The sequence below is a fragment of the Sphaerodactylus townsendi genome, linkage group LG06, assembly GCF_021028975.2.
Source record: "Sphaerodactylus townsendi isolate TG3544 linkage group LG06, MPM_Stown_v2.3, whole genome shotgun sequence".
Lineage (NCBI taxonomy): Eukaryota > Metazoa > Chordata > Lepidosauria > Squamata > Sphaerodactylidae > Sphaerodactylus > Sphaerodactylus townsendi.
Genome location: NC_059430.1, coordinates 110,681,492 through 110,701,464, shown reverse-complemented (window position 1 = coordinate 110,701,464; position 19,973 = coordinate 110,681,492). Strand labels below are relative to the sequence as shown.

Sequence of the window (19,973 nt, the reverse complement as noted above, 5' to 3'; positions counted from 1 at the left end):
AGTATCCCATCATGCTACCCAGAACTAGAAGCTATGCTCATTTCTGCTTCCGTCAAAGATCGCAACTAGGATGGACGACTCTGGGGAATAAACAGCAGCCACCAGCCAAAATAGCTTTCAAGGGGAATTAGATATAGAGGCCCATCAATGGATGCCAGCCATGGTGGTTAAATAGAACCTCTAAGTTTACTAAGATTGCCCCACAAGATCAAAAATGCCCTCACTGCATTTCCGAGACTCAATCTATGGAACATATATTGCTCTACTGATCTAAACATGAGGGGCCCAGGAGCAAGCTCTTTGCTGTGTTCCCTGTAAAGTTTGATAAATATACAGCAGTTGGGCAGGTTATATTTTTATTAAACAACTTTTCTTTGATTGTAACCTCTGTAGCCAAGTTTCTATCAGATATTTTAGAATAATTTATTCTGTAATGGCTTTCCATGCATAGAATAATCTGACCTGCCAATGCTTGTTTTCTTTCTTTTATTCTCTCAATGCCTAATAAAGGTTATTATGATTATTATTATTAGAACCTCCATGTTCAGAGGAAGTTTATCTTTGAATGCCATCTGCCGTAAGGAAGCAATAGGGGGTTGCTTTGACTTTTGCATGTATATATATGCATCTCTCTGACCACGCTGAAAAAAGAGATTGCTGGCTTCCATGGACCACTGGTCTGATTCAGAAAGGATCTCCTAACACTCTTATTGTTTGCCACAAACACACACACACACACACACACACACACACACACACACACACATACATGGATTAGTGTTCCACCAGAGGCTATGAGACAGGATGGCCCCAAGTGGAACTTCCCTGTTCAGAGGAAGCCTATCTTTGAACAGAAACCATGCCTACAAGTTGACTGTGGCAGTCTTTTTTGACATCTCAAAAGAAAAGTCCTTGTATTTCTCAAATCTTCGAGGGCTTCCATATTATAAATAGGGCATCAGTATCTGTCAACCGCTCAGTCACTGTAAAATTTTAATGAACAAAAACAACCCCAAAAGTTGCAAAGTGTTCTATAGGGAAAATAGTTTGAAGGTTCCAGTGAAAGACCTGCCGTGAAGCTGCCTGACTTCTACTCTATGATATCAGCCACAAGGATACAAGAATCCTGGCTTGGGGAACATTTCAGAGCCATGCCCAGGGGCCCTTCAAAGACAGGTTTCAAGGATGGTATCAGGAGATATCACAGCAGGACTAGTGTCATACAGCATCTGTGACTGCGGCCTGAGCAGGGAAGAATCAGGCTTGCCCACTTCTCTGCTCAGCACGCCTGCTTTGCCTCCACCTCTGATGGACACAAAGAGGGCTGACAGCTCTAACTTCAACTGGCCACTGTCAACCTCTCATTCCCTAAACATGCAGAGATGGCTGCCCATTGCAGCAGCCACCAGCCAGAGAGGAGAAGGACAAAAGAAGGAGAAGTGACAGCTGCTTGGAGGGCAGGGCAGTGTATACTAGCAATAAATAAGAGGGACCAGGAGCTACCTCCTGCCTGCCCTCTGTGGGCTCAAACACATGATCATGCATCTGTCTGCCTGCAAAATGCAACCTGCAAGATCACATAGCCTCAATTTGCCTAGGGGCTGTGGTTGGGGAGAGAGAAGAAGGTTTAACTCTTCACATGCCTGCCTGATTTGTGGTTTTTTAAACTTTTCTTTCCTAGTTTAAACGCTAACAACAAAGCAAAGAGCCCAGATGTGAGGCTCCAAAATACAAGTGACATAGGAATTCCCTGATTGCTACCTGCCTCTATAAAACAACTGTGCAAAGAAAGGTTACCTTTGTCGAAGGCTTTCACGACCAGAATCACTAGGGTGTTGTGAGTTTCCCAGATTGTATGGCCGTGTTCCAGTAGAATTTTCTCCTGACGTTTCGCCTGCATCTGTGGCTGGTATCTTCAGATCCTCTGAAGATGCCAGCCACAGATGCAGGCGAAACATCAGGAGAAAATTCTACTGGAGCACGGCCATACAACCCGGAAAAACCACAACACCCTGAAGGTTACCTTTCTCCCAGCGCCCTTTCCCCAGTCAGAAAACCCACCCTCCCAGGTTGCACTAAAGTTCCAGAAGGAAAAGAAGAGAGATACCAATCGCAGGGAGGTGACGTGGGGAAGGCGGGAGACAAAGGAACTCTGCTGTCCTGAGTCTCCTGGAAAAGGAGGGCAGGCTGGCTCAGAGCAAGAGAAATGTTTCTGTAAACAGCCGTTCCCTGCTCAAGGCAAGCCGCTTCCATAAATCCTCTTTGACAGCCTCAAGACATTCAAATCTCCTTGGAGAGCTGGGGAGGAAATCTGGCTCAGCCACATTAGGTACCACAGGCTAAAGAGGCCCATTACCGTCCATGGGCAAAAAGCTTTGGCTTACAGCTTCAATGCAGATCGCGAGACTCCCTCTTCATCCCCGATACAGAAAGGGCTTTGCACGGGAAGATTCCAAGTCCTTTCCAAGCGCCGCTGAAACCCTACTGGAATCTATTTTCTTTTCAAAACAGATGGCACTCCATTTTATGGTTCATCCCAAAATGCAAGTGGCATAATCGAACACCTACAGGTACTAAACCTGTTTCGGATGGGTCGCCACGTTGGCTGCGTTGAAAGATACTGAGTTCAGTAGCACCTTAAAAGCCATCAAGGTTTGCCAAGACCTAAGTTTTCAACATGCTCCCTTTATCAAATGCTCAAAAGCTTATACCCTGGGAAAAAATCTTGCTGTCTTCAAGTTGAATAAAACAGAAATAAAAAAGGTGCGACTGGACTCAAATCTAGCACTTACACTAGAATCCATGAGCATGTTAGCATCTGATGCCAAAGAACTCACAAGGCAAGGTATGAAGATCTTAACCTGGACAAATCTATTCTCGTTCTCCCTCGTTTGGTAATTTTTGTGATGTCCAGGTAGAGTTCTGATGTGCTCAAAAACTTGCAGGCAATTTTATATTGTAGTGGTTGGCCCTCATCAAATCCTGATGGCCTTTAAGGTGCTACTGGACTTGTACCTCGCTTGGTTGAATGCGAAAGAAATCAAACATTCAGTCAAGTGAGCTTCACTCTCCTTTCTCAGCCAAGGTCGCGGCAGCGGAGAGCAGAACCCCAAGAGTTCTGTTTCGTGACTCTGTGCTTGATTTCAGGAGGTCATACTGCCCGAGCACGTGCCCACGCATACTCTTTGTCCCTCCTTAATCCACATTATCAACATGCACTCCGCAAAATGCATTTACACAAATCTCAATTAAGATCCAAGTCAGGACGGGAGGGAACAGCTTTAGTTCCATTACCTGAAAAGTGCCCGGTTAAAAAAAAACCCAAAACGCCTGCCTGCCTGCCTGTCTGCATGCATCGCTGACGGCTCAGCCACCTGCCGAACAATAGCAAGGATGCAAATCCTTCCATTACCGTCTCTACAAACCCATTAGTGGCAATAGTGGATTACAGATGCGATTATTGGAGTTTAGTAATCCGGGAGGGCAAGAAAGCACACAAATATCTATTCAGAGACACAAACACTGAGGTGGCTCATCAGGGAAGAGACAACATGCCCAGAGGAGGCAAAAGCATTCCGTGTGAGTGACAGCCACAACCCAATCCATGGGGGCTGTGTGGGAGACAGAACAGCACGTCTTAGCAATTATCCTGCCGATCACGAGGAATCCTCAGTTCCAGTCTCTGCCAATTGATGGTGGGACACTTATGCACCCAGGGGATGTTGTTCATGACATGCTTTATAGGGACCAGTGGAATTGTACTGTAACAGTCTGGTGCATTGTTGCACACACACATGCATTCGTTAGGAACACATGTGCATTTCAGACATTTACTGGCCCATATGTTATTATTATTACTCGATTTATAAACTGCTCTCTTCCCACTGAGCAGGGCTCAGAGGGATGAGTATCAGAGTGCATGCAATTAAAATTACACAATTAAAACATATATTTAAAACGACAATTCCTACAGTATGGAGCCCTTCCCTGTGTATCCATGAGGGCAGGGCTGATTACAAATAGGAAAGATATAAGAACATAAAGGATGTAAAAGAGGCAGGGCCAGCTTAGATTGATAACTTGCCATGCTCTACTCTAGGCCTGGCGGAACGAGTCCATTTTACAGGCCCTGCAGAACTGATATAAGTCCCACAGGGCCCTGGTCTCATCGGACAGAGTATTCCACCAGGCTGGGGCCAAAGCAGAAAAGGCTCTAGTCCTGATCGAGGACAAGGAAACAACTTTTGGGCCAGTGATCTCAAGCAGGCTGTTAATACCTGAGCGTAGTGCTCTCTGGGGGATATAAACCCATCACTCTTGGCTGAGAATAAATTCTGCAATCAAATTTCTTTTTCCAATTCCTCTCTCATTTAGCAGATGATTCTGCTAAAAAGCACACCCCAGCCAGAGTTTATACTCTTCCAAATACTATCTCTCAGGCCTGCATAACAACTGACCACTCCATCATTTGGTTAACTCAGCGGCCTCAACCTGAATGTTGTTTTGTGACTTCCCTGGAATCAAGTTGATTTCACTTCTCAAAGAATGAAATTGACTAGAGACTTAGTACTTTTAACTTCGTTATCGCCCAGCTTTCTCATTGAAACTCTATGCTGATTAATTAATGAACACGTGTTTAGAAGCAACCAACTTATGGCAACCCAGGACCATGGGTTTTTTGAAGCAAGACATGTTCAGAGGTGGTTTGCCATTGCCTTTTTTTCTTCATAGCAACCATCGTCTTTTCCTAGGTGGTCTCCCATTCAAGTACTAACCATGGCCATTAGCTTCATTACTCTGATTAGCTTGGGCTAGGCTGGGCCATCAGGTTGTAACCAGGTTTACTTAGGAAGGAATATGATCTCTAGATGGAGGATGGGAGGCACTCAATTTGCTCTGCCTGTTTGTCAGCAGACAGAAGCAAACTATTTTCCAACTGTGCCTACTACAGGTGAAGTCCCAGGTGATAGAAAGAAGGAACTTTGCTTACATTGACTCAGAAAGCTAAAAAGATGACATGGCGATTGGACAAAAGTAGATGCAGTAGTCCTTAAATTAACAATTATGTGTGCTGTCAAATTCCAACCAACTCATGGTGATTCCAGAACCATGAGGTTTTCAAGGCAACAGAGATCAACACAGTTGCTTTGAAATTCCCTGCCTCCGTGCAGCAGACCCGGTCTTCCTTTGTGGTCTCAGCCAAGTACTAACCGTGGCCACTCTGCTTAGCTTCCACGCTCTGATGAGATCAGGGTAGGCCGGACTATCTGGCTGCTTCTGGGCAGATTACAAAATATGAAAAGCAATTCCACCAGAGAACAAAGACGGCCGATAAATAAAGCAGCAGGACTAGGATGACAAAGAACGGAGAACGACTCAAACAAAAACCAGTCTAAGGTATGCCTTAACACAATGAAGAGAGGATGACAAAAGTAGAGGACGTTAGATTGCAGCACACAAAGACAAAATTCCAGGAACCAGTTTTGTAAGAAATGCGTATGTAGACTCACACAAATGCGCAGAAGATTTGTGAGAGGAAGAAAACCAGCTGCGTACTGCACTTTTCCCCCACCAATGAAATCCTATAGTTTCTTACTAGGGAATTGCAATTCCACTGCCACAAAACCATTCCCAGATGAAAGAGATACCTGGATACCCCTGCAAAAGCTACTCAGATCGGCCCAGCCATCACCAAGTTCTTGGGTTGTTTATTTTCTGCACAAAAATTACCCGCTGCTTAACAGGAGGCCAAGTATTACTATGAGCCAGTGACAAGCATTTCCCCGAGAATACTACCGCTACTGAAGCGGGCCATATGGATATTATGACTCCAGTCTCGGCCCATCTGCATCGCATCCCAATTTGTTTCCGGGCACAATTCAAGGTACTGGTCTTGGCTTATTAAAAGCCCCTCCACCAGCATACCTGAAGGACTATCAACCACTATGGTCTTCATCGGAGAACCTACTTTGAGTGTCCCCACCTTCTGAGCTTAGGCAAGCAGCAATACAGGAGAGGGTCTTCTTGGTCTCGGCACCAAAGCTCTAGAACTCTCCCCCAGGGAGATTCCCCTGTTCCAATCCTCTGCCCGTCTTCCACCAGTGGATGAAAACCTTCTTGTTTTATCTGCCTTTCCCTCAGTGAGCCCTCCTTCCCGGCCCATGTATTAATTGTTGCTGGCATGTTGTTGTTGGCATATTTTGTTGTTGGCATATTTTGGCATATTGGCAATTGTTGGCATATTTGGCAATTGTTGTTGGCATATTTTGATTTTAATTGTTTTAATGTTGTGCTTTGGGGAAGGGGGGCAATTTTAAAAGAGTCTCCTGGTGAAAAGTGTTAAAATGCAGAACGGCAGTCAAAGTTTTGCTCAGGACCTGAGTTCGATCCCAAGGGAAGTCATTTCCAGGTAGCCAACTCAAGGCTGAATCGGCCTTCCATCCTTTCGAGGTCAGTAAACGAGTGCCCAGCTTCCAGGGAGTAAAGTGACTGGGAAGGCAATGACAAACCATGCTGTAAACATAGTGTGCCTAATAAACATGACACCGCCTCGTGGGTCAGTACTGATCCAGCACATGAACAAGGGACTACCTTTACCTTTGTAATAATTAAGAAAAGTGGTTTTATTATGTATGTTTGCATTTGTTAGCCACCTCAGGGCCCCTTATGAGGGCAGAAAGGCACGGGTATTAATTCTGTAAACTGAACAGATAGATCGTTGCCCTTGATGGAGCTACAGTAAGACACAGCGGAGAAATCCCTGTGAGACACAGCAACTCCAGGCCCTGAGGAGCTGCTTCCTCATTTCCTTATTGACGTACAACATTTTTTATCCTGAATTTCAATCCAGACGGGTCTGCAAAGCAGTTTGCAGCCAATTAAAACTGCAACGTAAAGAAGAAACCTAATGATCTTTGCACCATCAAATAAACAGAACACAATCACAGAGCGGCTCAGGGGTAGTTCGCATGCTTTGCATTCAGCTACTGCCAGTCAACTTGGCGTGCTTTAGGTGCAGAAAAGTCCCAAGCTTGACCCCTGGCATTTCCAATTAAACCTTCTAGGGCAAGAGCTATGGTTCAGTGGAAGAGTCTCTGCTTTGCATGGAGAACCCTTCGCATCTTCAGTTACAAGGACCAGGTAGGAAGTGATGGGAAAGACCTCTGCCTGAGACCCAGGAGAGCTGCTACCAGTCTGAGTAGGCAATACCGACCTTGGTAGACCAACTCCATGTGTGATCTCAAGTAGCAGCAACTGGGAAACACCATCCTCTGCTTGAAATCGCAGCCAGAGAGGAAACAATACTGATAAACCAACCAATAATTTGACTCAATAGAAGGCAGATTCTTACAAAATAAAATAAATACTAGAGAGCCAAAAACAAGACAGAAAATTCAGATGCCAGCCAATCAACTGTTGCCTGAACAAAAGTAGTGGAGGAGGAGGAGGAGGAGAAGGAGAAGGAGAAGGAGAAGGAGAAGGAAGAAGAAGAAGGAAGAAGAAGAGGAGTTTGGATTTATATCCCCCCTTTCTCTCCTGTAGGAGACTCAAAGGGGCTTACAATCTCCTTGCCCTTCCCCCCTCACAACAAACACCCTGTGAGGTAGGTGGGGCTGAGAGAGCTCCAAGAAGCTGTGACTAGCCCAAGGTCACCTAGCTGGCATGTGTGGGAGTGCACAGGCTAATCTGAATTCCCCAGATAAGCCTCCACAGCTCAGGTGGCAGAGCTGGGAATCAAACCCGGTTCCTCCAGATTAGATACACGAGCTCTTAACCTCTTACGCCACTGCTGCTCCTCAAGAGCATTCATCAACCATCTAAAAGCCCAGAAGAATGATGCTGCATAGGCCTTCTAGAAAGGAAATCCCACAAATCTCCATGCCACCACCAAAAAGGCCCTGTCACAGGGAGATACTGGATGAACCAGTGTCTGTGGAGGGAATGAGGGGCTGGGCTCTTGCAGAGGGCCTAACCCCACTCTGACAGAGAAACTCTGATTAAGTGGCATGAAGCAAAGAAGAAAAACAAAGAATGCGCTCTCTGCGCATGAAGTTAACCAGTAAAGCCAAACCCACAGACAGCATTTCCTGCCCACATCTGCTCCCTTCAAACCACCAGCACATGTCGGCCATGACTGTCCACTGTTGGAGGTATCTATTACCTTTTAACCACCATTTCTCTCATACATAGGTCATCCTTCCTCTTTTTTTATTTTCACAACAACCCTATGAGGTAGGTTAGGCTGAAAGAGAGCAACTGGGCCCAGGCAACGCGAGGATACAAACCCAGGTCCCCCCCAGGTTGTAGTTCAACACTCCACCCACTATAATGGCTGCATTACCCTCAACTTCTTTGTGCCCAACCCAGATCACTGGCAGCTAAACAGCAAAGGTCCACTGCCAGGGAAGGCCAGGGACGACTTCTTCCAGTGATCTATCATTTCCTAGAAGTGCTCTTCAGTATTGCAGCACCCTTTATTTATTATTTTGCTGCTGGGCTTCCATTCATAAATTTTACGGATAGGAGCCACGGCTGAAATCAATTAAGTAGGATGCGAAGCAGGTGCATGAAGGTAGCTTTGGGTTGGGGAAGCAGGGGAGGATAGAGGATGTTTTGCCTGGAGGCAAAACAAACAATTTGCTCAACTGCACATCCTTAATTCACCCCCCCCCACACACACACACACACACCAAAGCAGGTTTTATTCATTAGAACAAGTGAGCCAGGCTTTTTGTGGCTTCACCAATTTGTTCCTCTCTCTGCAACAAATGCAGAAAATTGGGTGGCATCAAGAGAGCTGACGTGGTGCAGTGGCTACTGTGTCCAACCAGAACCTGGGGCATGGTGTTTGTTTCAGCCATGAAGCCCAGAGGGTGACCTGACACGAGTCACTCTCTCTTAGCCTGACCTTTTCGCAGGTGTGTTGTGTAGATGAAATAGAGGCAGAAGGAACACGGTGGCTACCCTCGGAAGAAGAATAGGATAATAATGTGATCAATGGGTAGAGTGTATGGTTGCCAGCTTTGGGGTGAGAAAATCCCGGAGATTTGGGGGTGGAGCTTGGAAGGCAGGGTTTGGCGAGGGACCTCAGCAAGGTACAAATGCCATGGAGTCCACCCTCCAAAGCAGCTATTTTTCCCCCGGGAGACTGATTTCTGACTTCTGGAGAGCAACTGTAATTCCCGGAAATCACTGGGCTCCACTTGGAGGCTGGTAACCCCAGTAAGGAGGATGGAAGATGGGAGTCCTGAGATGGTAGAATGGACCTTTCAGGCTGCAGGTTGTTGGGGTGTGGGGGAGATTGATTACAGTAGCACAATCTGCTATTCAGATGAGAAAATCTAGGATGGAACAATATCCAATGGAAGGTGGAGAGAGACAGAGAAAAAGATATACACACAGGAATGCCCTGGATGGTTCTTTAAACACACTGGGATAAATCTGCATGCGGTTAATATTTGGATTATGGGCCATGGTTTATCTCTATTGTTTCGCCTTCTGTAAAGCATCTCTAAGAAGCCCATCAAGTCCACATAAATCCACGTCCCGGCAATTCTAGCATCCCACCTACTTCTCCAATAGATTTTAACAAAGATTTTTTTTTCTTGCTGCTCCTTCTTCTTTAAAGAAGAGCCTCATTCAGCTCTGTAACGGTAGTTTGCAGAGCCCTGTGGTGGTCTCTCCCGCAGGCTCTAAAAGTCAGAGCTATAAGCAGGGACAAACACATTTTGATTCCAATGCACATAGATCTGACCCATGCACCAGAATGCTGTTTCCCTCCTCTCCCCTTCTTCACCACCTAGCCAGATAATAAATACTACCAAACACATATTCTATTTCAAGTACAATCAGATTCATTGTAAGATCAAGCATGCCGTTTAATGTTCCTACCCTGTTTCCCCAAATATAAGACATCCGCTGAAAACAAGACGTAGTAGAGGTTTTGCTGAAGTGCGAAATATAAGGCATCCCCCGAAAGTAAGACATAGCAAAGTTTTTATTTGGAAGCATGCCCGACGAACAGAACACAGAAAAATAAGACATCCCCTGAAAATAAGACATAGCGCGTCTTTGGGTGCAAAAATTAATATAAGACACTGTCTTATCTTCAGGGAAACACAGTAAAAGGGGAAAAATAAGAAAAAATGTTGTGATCCATTTACTGACACACCCTGATTCAGAAGTCGGTAAGGATGCTATTACGAAGTAAATGCAAGTAGCTCACAGAAGGCAGAAGACAGCTTTTGGTCTCGTGCAGCTGAAGCAGGGAGGTGGACCAGGATATGCACGTCAGGATGTCAGACATACATAAGTGTGTCCGAGTTTCCTCCTACGAAACACTAGATGATCAGATCTGGCAACCCAGGTTAAAATCTCCACTTGCCCCATAGAAGCTCCCTGGGTGACCTTGGGCCTGTCACACACACTCATGAATGAATGAGCAGACACTCCAAAGCAGCAGCAGGTCTCGGAAGCACAGCCATGGTCTTCCCCCAGGCCTGAAAGGCAGGACAGGTCATCAAAAATACACAATTTGCACAATGATGGGGCCTGTCCACTGATGACCCATTAGTCTCTTTGGCCTACAGCCATCACCCAGATCTTACGAGTAGAGACTTAGGGAGCTGGGTAGTTTGGTGAAGATAAGTTTAAGAGTTGACATGATAGCCATGTTTAGATCTTTGAAGGGATGTCATGTTGGTGAGGGAGCAAGCTTGTTTTCTGCAGCTCCAGAGACTAGGACCAGGAGTCATGGGTTCAAGGTAAAGGAAAAGAGATTCCACCTAAACATCAGGAAAAAACTTCCTGACAGTAAGGGCTGTTCGACAGTGGAATGCACTACCTCAGAGTGTGGTGGAGTCTCCTTCTTTGCAGGTTTTTAAAGAGAGGTTGGATGGCCATCTCTCAGGAGTGCTTTGATTGTGTGTTCCTGCATTGCAGGGGGTTGGACTTGATGGCCCTTGAGGGTCTTTTCCAACTCTATGATTCTACGATTGAGATGCCTCCAGCAGTCTGGGAAGATGTGGCAGTTCTAAGGAAAGTTCCTGGGGAGATGTTAGTCCTATTGGGATCTGGCTTGCTTCTTCAACAGGAGGCATACTCACTTGCAGGCAGCAAATTATCTTGAGCAGTCCTGAAAAGATGGAATGCAAGAAGATGGAATGGAAGAAGAGAGCAATTTCCAGGACTGACTTAGGCAGACATTCTGGCTGCAGTCTGTCTGTCTGACTGTCTCTCTCTCTCCCCCCCCCCCCCCCAATACACAAGGGATGCCAGCCTCCAGATGGGACCTGCGGGTCCCCCAGAATTACAGCTCATCTCCAGACTACATAGATCAGTTCCCCTAGAGAAAATGGACACTTTGGAAGGTGGACTCTATGGCAATGATACCCCACTCTGGTCCCTGCTCTTTGCAGGCTCCATCCCCAAATCCCCAGGAGTTTCCTAGCCTGGATCTGGCAACCCTACCCCTCATCCCCCTCTGGTGACCAAGGAGGGATCTAGTAAGCCTAACACCCATACAAATGGGCAAAACCATTTTTCCTAGTCCAACCTTCTGAGATCTCAGACGCTAAGCAAGATCAGCCTTGGTTAGAATTTTAGATGGGAGATCACAAAGGAAGTCAAGGGTCCTACCCAGTGGCGTAGCGCCCAGGGGATGGGGGACGTCTTGCACCAGGCGTGAGTCGGTGTGGGGAGGAGGGGTGTGTGGGCATGACTCGGGCGTTCCGGGGCAGGGGGTGTGGCAGGGGTGCAGGGCACACAAGTGCCCTGGGCGCAATGCCCCCTTGCTATGGCCTTGGCCCTACCCAGAGGCAAGCGATGCAAACCATCTCTGAACAACTCTCTCACCTTGAAAACCCCCAAAGGGGTCACCATAAGTCGGCTGCAATTTTATGGCACTTTCCACCACCGTAAACAAAGGGACTTCAGACATTTTCGGCCCACTTTTTAAAAAGTGCTTTAAAAGAACAAGGCAAATTTTAAAAAAAGAAAAAAAGACAGAGTCGTTATTCACGCAGACGATCCTCATTAATACATGAATGAAATCTCAGCAGGTCTTCTAATTACAGCACCCACCGTTCTGGCTACATCTGGAAAGGTGGCTGACCCTATTAATATTCAAGCCAAACCCAAGCTTCCAGTGCTCTAAGGAGCTGAAGCAGAGCTCCACCAAAACATCGCTCCTTCAGCCTTCCCCAGCAAGGGGGGCCGGCCTCTTTGCATGGGGCCGTCATCTTGGAATCTGTCCCCACCAATCTTTCTTGCAGGAGGCCAGCCCTTCTGTTCTTGCTAATTTTATTTAAGGAAACTTGGGGGGAGGGAGAGAGGGACAGACCAAACAGTCCTGGAAAGTTCATAAAAACAAGAACTCATAGAAGACTGAAGTTAGCAGAGATAGGAAATAGACAACAGTGGAAAAGTGGGTCTGCTGCTTCTTTGAAGACTCAGAGCAACGTCATAGAATAATCACTTGCTGGTTATTTATAGAAAAACATTTTTTGAAAAAAAAATCTGAAATATGATTTAGAATAAGTACCCTATTGGTTCCTTGCAATGACCACAAGTTAGGACTGCTATTCAACGACCACAAGTTAGGTCTGCTATTCCAATTTCTGGCTTAAATACTTATTGCCTTGTTTCTGCCTTGTTTCTGTTCTAGATCACACTTCCGCTTGTTTTCAAGGGTCTGCAATCCAAATCCTATTTCATTGGGGGTGCGGGGGATGTCCCGTCCTGTTGATCGTATTGACTTACATGTTGTAATCCACTAGAGTCTTGGTGAGAAAGATGGACTGTGAATAACATAAGTAAAAAATTACAGCCAGGCACGAAACTGATATTTACCTAACTTTGCATTACTGCCAAAACCACCTACTAAGCAAGATTTTAAAGCAAGAGATGCTCAGCAGAGGTTTGCCATTGATTGCCTTCAAGTCACCTTGGTATTCCTTGGGGGTTTTCCATCCAAATATTTGCCAGGTCAACCTTGCTTAGCTTCTGCGATCTGACAAGATCAAGCTAGTCTGGGCCAAACAGGTCAGGGCTACATTTAGAATATGTTTATTTGGTTGTTCTTACCCCTCTTCCCAGCAAGGGGAACCCCGGAGCTACTTATATCTTTACCCCCTGCTCCATTTCATCTTCACAGCAATAATCCTGGGAGGTAGATGAGGCAGAGTGGACCCATGATAAACTGGGGCCAACCTCCTAGTTCCTAATCCAACCATGCAGACTTTGTGACCCTCAAATACAAACTCCTATTTAATTCCAGAGTGTCTCGATGTGTGAAAGGAGCCACTAACTTCATCTTTAGTCCAAACACAGAATATTCAGTGGTCATGTTCCCCTATATCCTTGTTCTGCAGTGGTTCCTCCCAAGTGAGCAGGTTCAACTTTGCAAAATTAGGGTGAGGGGTACTGCACTAGAATCTGGGAGACCCAAGTTCAAATGTTTACCCTGGCATAGAAGCTCACTTGCTGGGCCTTTGACCAGTCACCCTCCTACAACCTAATACTCCTTAGAATTGTTGTAAGGATACAATGGAGGAGGAAAGAGCAAGCCACTTTGGTACTCCACTGCAAAGACAAAGCGTGTCTAAGTGTCCAAATAAATAAAATATCACCCATTTTGAACAACTGATAGCAAATCTGATACCCTTTCGGTTCTTCCAATTAGCACATTCATGGCCATTATATATATCATGTTCAGCCAGCCATAGGTGGTAAGAAAGGCAGCAGAGAAAGCTTGCAATTAATCAGGCAAAAAATCAGGGGTTCCCAGTGTGATGTCTGGTGCAAGCAAAGTGTTTTTCTGGAGTGGGTGGGGCCAGGTAGGGCGTTTTCTCAGCCAGACTTCTGATTGGCTATTGGGGAATTGATTGGCTGTGCAGATTTTTCAAAATATTGCTTTGGCAGCAGCTGCCACCACAACACAAGGATCTATGTCAACGGAAGTTAAGTTGTGGCCATAATTTCTGTGGCTGGCCCCACCTCCTCCGGCAGCCATTTTATTACTGCGCCAACTTTGCTGTGTCAGAATTGCAAATTCTGACTCAAAAAGGCTCAAAAAGGTTGGGCATAAATTCTGCACTAAATTCTGTAGCTTTAACTCTGTAATCATGAGGTGTGCAGTTTCAAACAAGCAACTGTTTCCACGGTTGTGTTAAAAAGCTAATAGATACAAAAGCATGGTCCAGAAGTGCAAACTTGTGTCTTGTCTCACAAAAGAAGCAGTTTAACTGGAGGAGGCAACAAGGATCACAACTTGACAGCCAGTGAACTGCAGTGGTAGTGTTGGACTAGGATCCTGGAGACCCAGATACAAATCCCCATTCTACCGTGGAAGTTAACTGAGTAACTTTGGGCCAGTCACCCAGTCTCAGCCTGACCTACCTCGTAGGGTTGCTGTGAAGATAAAAATGGAGGTGAGGAGAACAATGTAAGCCATTCAAGTCCCAGTGGGCAGAAGGCTGGAGCACAAATGCAATAAATAAAATCACATCAGGGTGAATCTTTTGGTCTCTATGCAGCAATATAAAAACCATTCGGAGACTAATCAGTAATCCCACACTTTTTCAGTTCTAACACCAGGCCAAATCCTGACACACACACCCCTCCTCCCTCCAACAGACACACACAAATACCTCTCATCTGAATCTGTAACTCACATCCTAGTAACATTAGCTTAGGACCCCCTAGTGAAAGCCTCCACCAGACCCAGGAACATCACGGCAGAAATGGGGAAGGGCTGTTTATTTAGCAAATCCGTCATCTCCGGGAGCCTTTCAAACTTGGCTGGTTTCCCCACTGCCCCCATGGAAGCACTAAGCACGTCCCATGGAAACAGCATTTCATTTCCTGTTTAGACTGTGGGAACCATCCACAAGAACAGAGGCGGTCAAGGAACAATCACACGGGAGTAAACAGCCAGGTTGTCAGAGGAAGAGGCTGCCATCCCAGTGCTGCACAGCAGAAGATGAACAGTGGGGTTTTTAACCGATTAGGTTGTCAACCTGCCCGTCCTCTGAAGGCTTCAAAGTAAAGAATGTGCACAGCCGTACCATAAAACTGGGGTATGTTTTAGGAGCGCAAAGAGGTTACAGTACAGGAAAGAACTATCTTCAGATCTCAGCTCCACCAAGAAACTTCCTGGCAGGGCAATTCGAAGAATTACATTCTGTTGACTTCAAAAGGTGTAACTTTACTTCGGACAGTACAGTGGGTAACCATGGGCCAGTCAGTCACTCACTCAATCTTGCCTGCCTCATAGGGGAGTTGTAAAAATAAATGCAGTAAGGGAGAACCTCATACAGTGCTCTGAACTCTCAGCAAGAAGAACAAGGTTTTAAAACTAGTTTTACCCTTGACTTCAGTGGGCTTAGAAGGATGTAACTCTGCTCAGAATGGCACTTGAGAGTCGATCTGGTACAGTGGTTAAACCAGAATCAGCAAGATCTGGATTTGAATCTTCATTTTGCCATGGAAGCCTTCTGAATGACCTCAGGCCAGTCACATACTCTCAGCCTAACCTACCTCACAGGGTTGCTGTGAGGATAAAATACATTAGAAAGGATTAATAAAAACCATCTTGGGTCCCCACTAGGGAGAAGCACAGGGTACAAATGAATTAATTGGTCAAATGAATAAGTTACAATCTTCCATTCCCCTTCTGTCCTCACAACAACCCTGCAAGGAAGATAAAGCTTGAAATACACAAGCCTCACAACAATCCTGCAAGGAAGATAAGGCTTGAAATAACAATTGGCCCAGGACACTTCATGGGTGAGTAGAAAAGGATGTGTTTAAGCCGTAGAGATAAAGTGAGCAGCACATGGAAAACATAATGAAAGAAATTGATGTTCCCCGTAAGATTCATAAAATGGGAATGTTACAGTCTCAAACATGGATTGAAAAGACTTTGGTTCACAAAAAAAAGCAGGCTGTGCATGAAGACATATCACTCCACACACCAACAGGAGGGGAAAAACATCCTTATCGCAGCCCTCTCTTGAAAAAGGTTAACACAGCCTTAAACATTTTTCAAGTGCTTATCATTCAGCCCGCTTTGAGCAGATCAGAATAGGATGATACGGTCTAAATAGGAAAATGCCTCCCGAAAGCGCATCGGCCAAAACCAGTCGCCAACGGACGGCAAAACTGCTGCAAGAACAAGAAGCTAAAGTTGCAGAGAAGACTCAAGAATCCTAAGACGGTATGTTTCTTCGTGTGTACGCTTGCCTCAATAGCATGCTGCTCTCCCTTCTAAACAGTCCGACAGTAGGAGGGAATCTGGGTCTAGGCAGGCTTCTTCCTGCGCAAAGAGGTGTTTGGTGTCTTAATGGCACATTTTACGGACTGCCAGTGCGGGGGCTTTAGGGTCATCTAATCATGCAGTACCTGATGTGCTAATCTCATACAGGGGCCATAACTCAAACTGAAGAGAGGCAAGCGATTTTTTTCCCCCACAGAACTGAGGACCATTTGCAAGACAGATCAGTGTTTACGGTGCAGACATTCAACTCCCTTATAAACCTGCTAAGCAAACCTTGGAACCATTTCAAAGCTCTGCCTTTCAACTGGGGTTTATGGGGAAGAGGTCCATCAGTGGTAACTGACCACAACCACTAAAGTGAACCTCCATGTCCAGTGGCAGTGAACCTTGGAATACTAGGGCTTGGAGGCAACACTGGGGGAAAGTCTTGGCCTCTGTATTTTGTTTGTTGGCCCTCGGGGCAAACTGGTTGGCCACTGGTAAAGCAAGGTGCTGGACTAGATGGACCACTGGCCTGACCACAGAGGGACAAAAAGAAGTATGTGTATTCAACAAAAGAAAGCAAAGCATTTCTCAAACTACTTTTGACCCTCTCAAAAAGCTGCATCTGTCTCCAAACTTAAAGAGCATTAAAAAAAACAACCATGGAAAATGAATGTAGTGGAGAGAAACCAAAACAATACTTTGTTTTCAACTAGTGACACAGAGGGGAGGGGCGGGGGGAATCAGAAGGATCGCTACTTTTCCTTTGAACGAGGTCCCACCTCGATTGCAAAATCTCCCTGCTCTTTCAACCAGATGTCACAGCCAGGGAAAACGCTGGGCACATCTAAGCCTGCCCGGCCCCAGCAGCACGCCAGAGTCACGCGCTCCATCTGGATCAACTCTCCCCTGCCACGGCCAGTAATGAGAAGCAGAAAGGGATCAATCCTGTCCCGTCCTGTTCCCACCCACCCACCCACCCAGTCTCCGATGCTGTACGGACACTACACCACGGATCTGATCCTTCCTGCCATCTAGCTTCAGTCACCGGGACGCAACAATGCTCGATCTCTCCTCTTTCAACGGGAGTGGAGAGGGAAGAATGAGCATCAGACGTTTACACAAGGGGAACGGCCACAGGCAAATCCTTCCAGAACGCAGCAATAGAAAGGGAGAAGCAAGAAGGTTCCCCTCACCACAGAGAAAATCACTTAGAGGGGGGAATGAAGCCCCACTTCCTTCCAGCCACCTTTCACAGATGCAGTGGTTTGTCAGCCAGCAAGAGAAAGCCACTCTTTAGAGAACTCTTGCCAAGAAACCTTGTAAAGTGAATGGTATTTTCAAAATGCAGTGCCTCCCAGAATGGGGGGAATGTTTGCAAGCCACAAATATTTTTCAGACCTCATGCAAGCCGTGTTGCTTTTGGACTCTCAGATGCTGTCACAATTGGAAACTGTCAGACCAGAGAGCCATTCAAAATATTACCTTTCTTATGCTTTTTTTTAAAAAAAGACCTCCTTTTCGGCTTCCTTCTCCTTTGGGTGATATTTTTGGGTTGCAAAGGAGAACATTTCCTGGATGTAAGAAAACAGTGAATGGGAGTTCACAATACAACAGAGTTATAGTGAATACAACCTGGCCCCTATGTGACATAAATCTGAAATGTCAAAGGCCTGGATATGGTCTTTGTAAGATGCCAAAGAGCACCAAGAAAATAAAACAGATCCTCACTTTCTCTGGCCTCCTAAGTGGCTGACTTCCCCCCTTTGGCAGGCAGAAAGTTGGGAGCATTAATGTTGGGGGAAGCGATGCTTTTCTGGGGAGAATTCAACATGCAGATGTAGCTTCCGCTCACACCCTAAATCTGATAACTCCCTTCTCCCCAGTTCCCAAATGCAAAGAGCAGACAGGCATCCAACTATACGCTCAGAAAACATGAGAAACCTTCCGGGTCAGTTAACTGTAGGGATAGCCCAGGTGAACCCTTAGGGTGAGAAGAAATAAGAGGAAGCGGGGGAAACAATATACAATCTGAGAATCGTGTCATAAGATCTCGCTCGCTCAATGACATAAAGGGTGACCCCGTCCCCGGTGCTGTGTGTTGCATTAGTACAGAGTGATAACAGACTTTACCCCCCCCCCCCTGCTCCCCATGAAGTACAATTCTGGACCGGGACACGTAAACGGAGTGCCCTATTTGGACTAGGAGGGGCGAATCAGGGTCAAATCTCCCGGGCACAATAATCGCCGTTTCGAACAGGTCCCCGATCCTTCTTCAGGAACTGTCTCTTAGCCTTCAGGAGAGTAGACCCCCACACACATCCCCCCCAAAGCGTGGATCCTTCCCCCCAAAAAAGCCCAAGCACGGGAACCAACCCCACCAGAGAAAGGGACAAGCTGGTCCAGGCTGCCTGGAAGACATCTGCAGCCTCTTAAGGAGCCAGGAGCAAAAGAGACATTTGCGGAAGGAGCGTTCTTCCTTCCACTGCTCTTGGGGACACTGAAGATCAGCCAGCCTGTCCCCGTCGGATCCAGCGGTTCTCTCTCTTTGCAAACTTTTCCTTGTTGCTCTCCACTGTTACCCTTTTTCTCCCCCCACTCCGAAACAGTTGCATCGACAGCGGGGGCAGCAAAACCCCTTCCCCTCCCGCGATACCCCCCCCCTCCAAAGAAACCACCCGAGCCCTCTCCCTCCCCACAAAAAACTGAAAAACAGCGCCCCTGAGCCCAGAGTCTGCGATGCCCACATGTCAGTATTCCTCTCGAGCTTGGGGCTCTTTTCCCCTAAGAAGTTCCAGTGAAGCGGCGGCGAGTTGTGCGAAAAGAGGGGAAGAGTGACTAAGGCGCCCGCCGCACTCCCCCCGAGAGCAGCCCGCATGCAATCCCCGGCGCGTCCCGGGCTTTCGGTTGGCAGGAGAGGAAGGAAGGAGCCGCGGCTGCTGACCTGTCGGCGTCTCGGTTTCCAGGGAGCAGATCTGGAAGGTGAGTATGAAGATCAGCGCCCGGGCGGTGGGCATGTTGCACGCCGCGCGGCCACCGACCAGGAGAGAAAGTTCCCGGGCTGTTCAGCCGCCGCCGCCGCCGCCGCGTCCCCGCGAAGCTCACGGCCGCCGAGGAAAGTTGCCCGGCCGAGCCATGGAGTCGTCGGAGTCCCCTCCTGGGCAGGCAGCGAGCGGCTCCAGCCGAAAGCGCAGCCGCCCGATCGGGACTGCAACCCCGGGCGAAAAAGCAGCCCCGGACTGACGTCAGGCTGGCTGCGAAGGAGAGCCAGCCAGGGAAGGAAGGGGGTAAGCGGCGAGAAGAGGAGGAGGAGGAGGAAGCAGAAGGGGATTGCGAAGGCGGAGGCTGCCTCCTGCCGGCGGGAAGCGGGAAGGGCCGGCCCGAGCGGGCCCGAGCGGCCGCCGGACGGTGCGGATCCGAAAGCAGACGGACTCCCGTCGAAAGCAGCGGGCTTCGGGTCTGGGGTCGCCGCCGCGCAGAGTTGCCGCAGGCTCTCTTGCACCTCAGGTAGAAGGTCGCCCACAGCAGGCCCTTTTCATCTGAGCTGAATGTGATTATTTTTTAAAAGAATATTTTTATTTCTTTAACACATACTGAGAGGAAAAGAGAAAAAGCCCAAATCTGATCTCCACCCCCTCCCCATAGTAATAATAGTAAAAGAAAAAGCAAAGGAAACACACACACACACACACAACTACGTATATATATGTATATA

At 47.0% G+C, this 19,973-nt stretch overlaps 1 protein-coding gene across 8 annotated transcripts in view; it reads right to left on the bottom strand.

The window, feature by feature from the left end:
- The window catches only part of PTPRU (protein tyrosine phosphatase receptor type U), a 488,373-nt gene extending 468,854 nt beyond the window's left edge, over window positions 1–19,519 (bottom strand). For all 8 annotated transcript variants that reach the window (XM_048499773.1, XM_048499774.1, XM_048499775.1 and 5 more), the window contains exon 1: window positions 19,203–19,519. In XM_048499773.1, coding sequence (XP_048355730.1) covers window positions 19,203–19,275 — 73 coding nt within the window. In that variant the 5' untranslated portion in view covers window positions 19,276–19,519. The remainder of the gene's footprint in view (window positions 1–19,202) is intronic.
- Between the last annotated feature and the right edge of the window lie 454 nt (window positions 19,520–19,973).